General features: G+C 55.3%; 1 protein-coding gene across 1 annotated transcript; it reads right to left on the bottom strand.

The window, feature by feature from the left end:
• Positions 1-120: 120 nt before the first annotated feature.
• On the bottom strand, positions 121-742 carry PTSG_12380 (uncharacterized protein; the record flags this gene model as incomplete). The annotated part of the gene is made up of 2 exons (XM_004992862.1): positions 121-311; positions 736-742. The coding sequence occupies 2 exons, from the start codon at positions 740-742 to the stop codon at positions 121-123; spliced, it is 198 nt and encodes a 65-aa protein (XP_004992919.1).
• Positions 743-747: the final 5 nt, after the last annotated feature.

Below are 747 nucleotides of genomic sequence, written 5' to 3'. Positions count from 1 at the left end.
CAACACGCACGCACACGCATACAACACGCACGCAAGACTCACACACACACACACGCACACACACGCACACGCGCGCACACACACACGCACACACATTCGCAAGCACACAAAAACATTGCCTCACCGAGCAAGGACGACGTCTGCTTGTGGGAGACACTTGATGTCTACCACACCATCGTGATGCGCAAGTATGGTGCACAGCTCGTGCAGACCCATGGGATACGCGACAATGCGCACGTCAAGTCCCTGCTGTCGGAGTTGTGCCCACCACGTCAGCGCTGCTGTCCTTGGGTCTGCTCGTGGGATTGTTGCTGCTCACACCGCCGAGAGGCATCTGCTGCCGTGCTTGCTGTAGGCACCTCAACCCCCTTGCCTTGCAACCAACCGTGTTGATCCGTGTGTGGATGTAGTGTGTATGTGGATGTATGTGGGTGCACGAAAATGCGTGATAGACAGAGAGACAGGGGTGTGTGTGTGTACGAGAGTGTGTGGAGTGTGTGTGTATGAGTGTATGTGTTTGTGAGTGCGAGTGATAGAGAGTGTGTGAGACAGGCAGACAGAGCGAGAGAGTATGTGTTTGTGAGTGAGTGGACGCGCGTGCTTCCTTCTCCTTGCTTGCATGCAAGCACGTACAAACACAGGACGTGGGCGCATGCGCATGCACCAAGGTAAGGCACTCACACGGTGGCTGCATTCATCTCATGGAACACAGCGACGACTGCCAAAGCACGTAACACGCCATCCTTG

This window comes from Salpingoeca rosetta (assembly GCF_000188695.1).
Source record: "Salpingoeca rosetta unplaced genomic scaffold supercont1.15, whole genome shotgun sequence".
NCBI classification, from domain to species: domain Eukaryota; class Choanoflagellata; order Craspedida; family Salpingoecidae; genus Salpingoeca; species Salpingoeca rosetta.
Note: the sequence above shows the minus strand (reverse complement) of the source record. Positions and strands in the feature narration are given on the sequence as shown.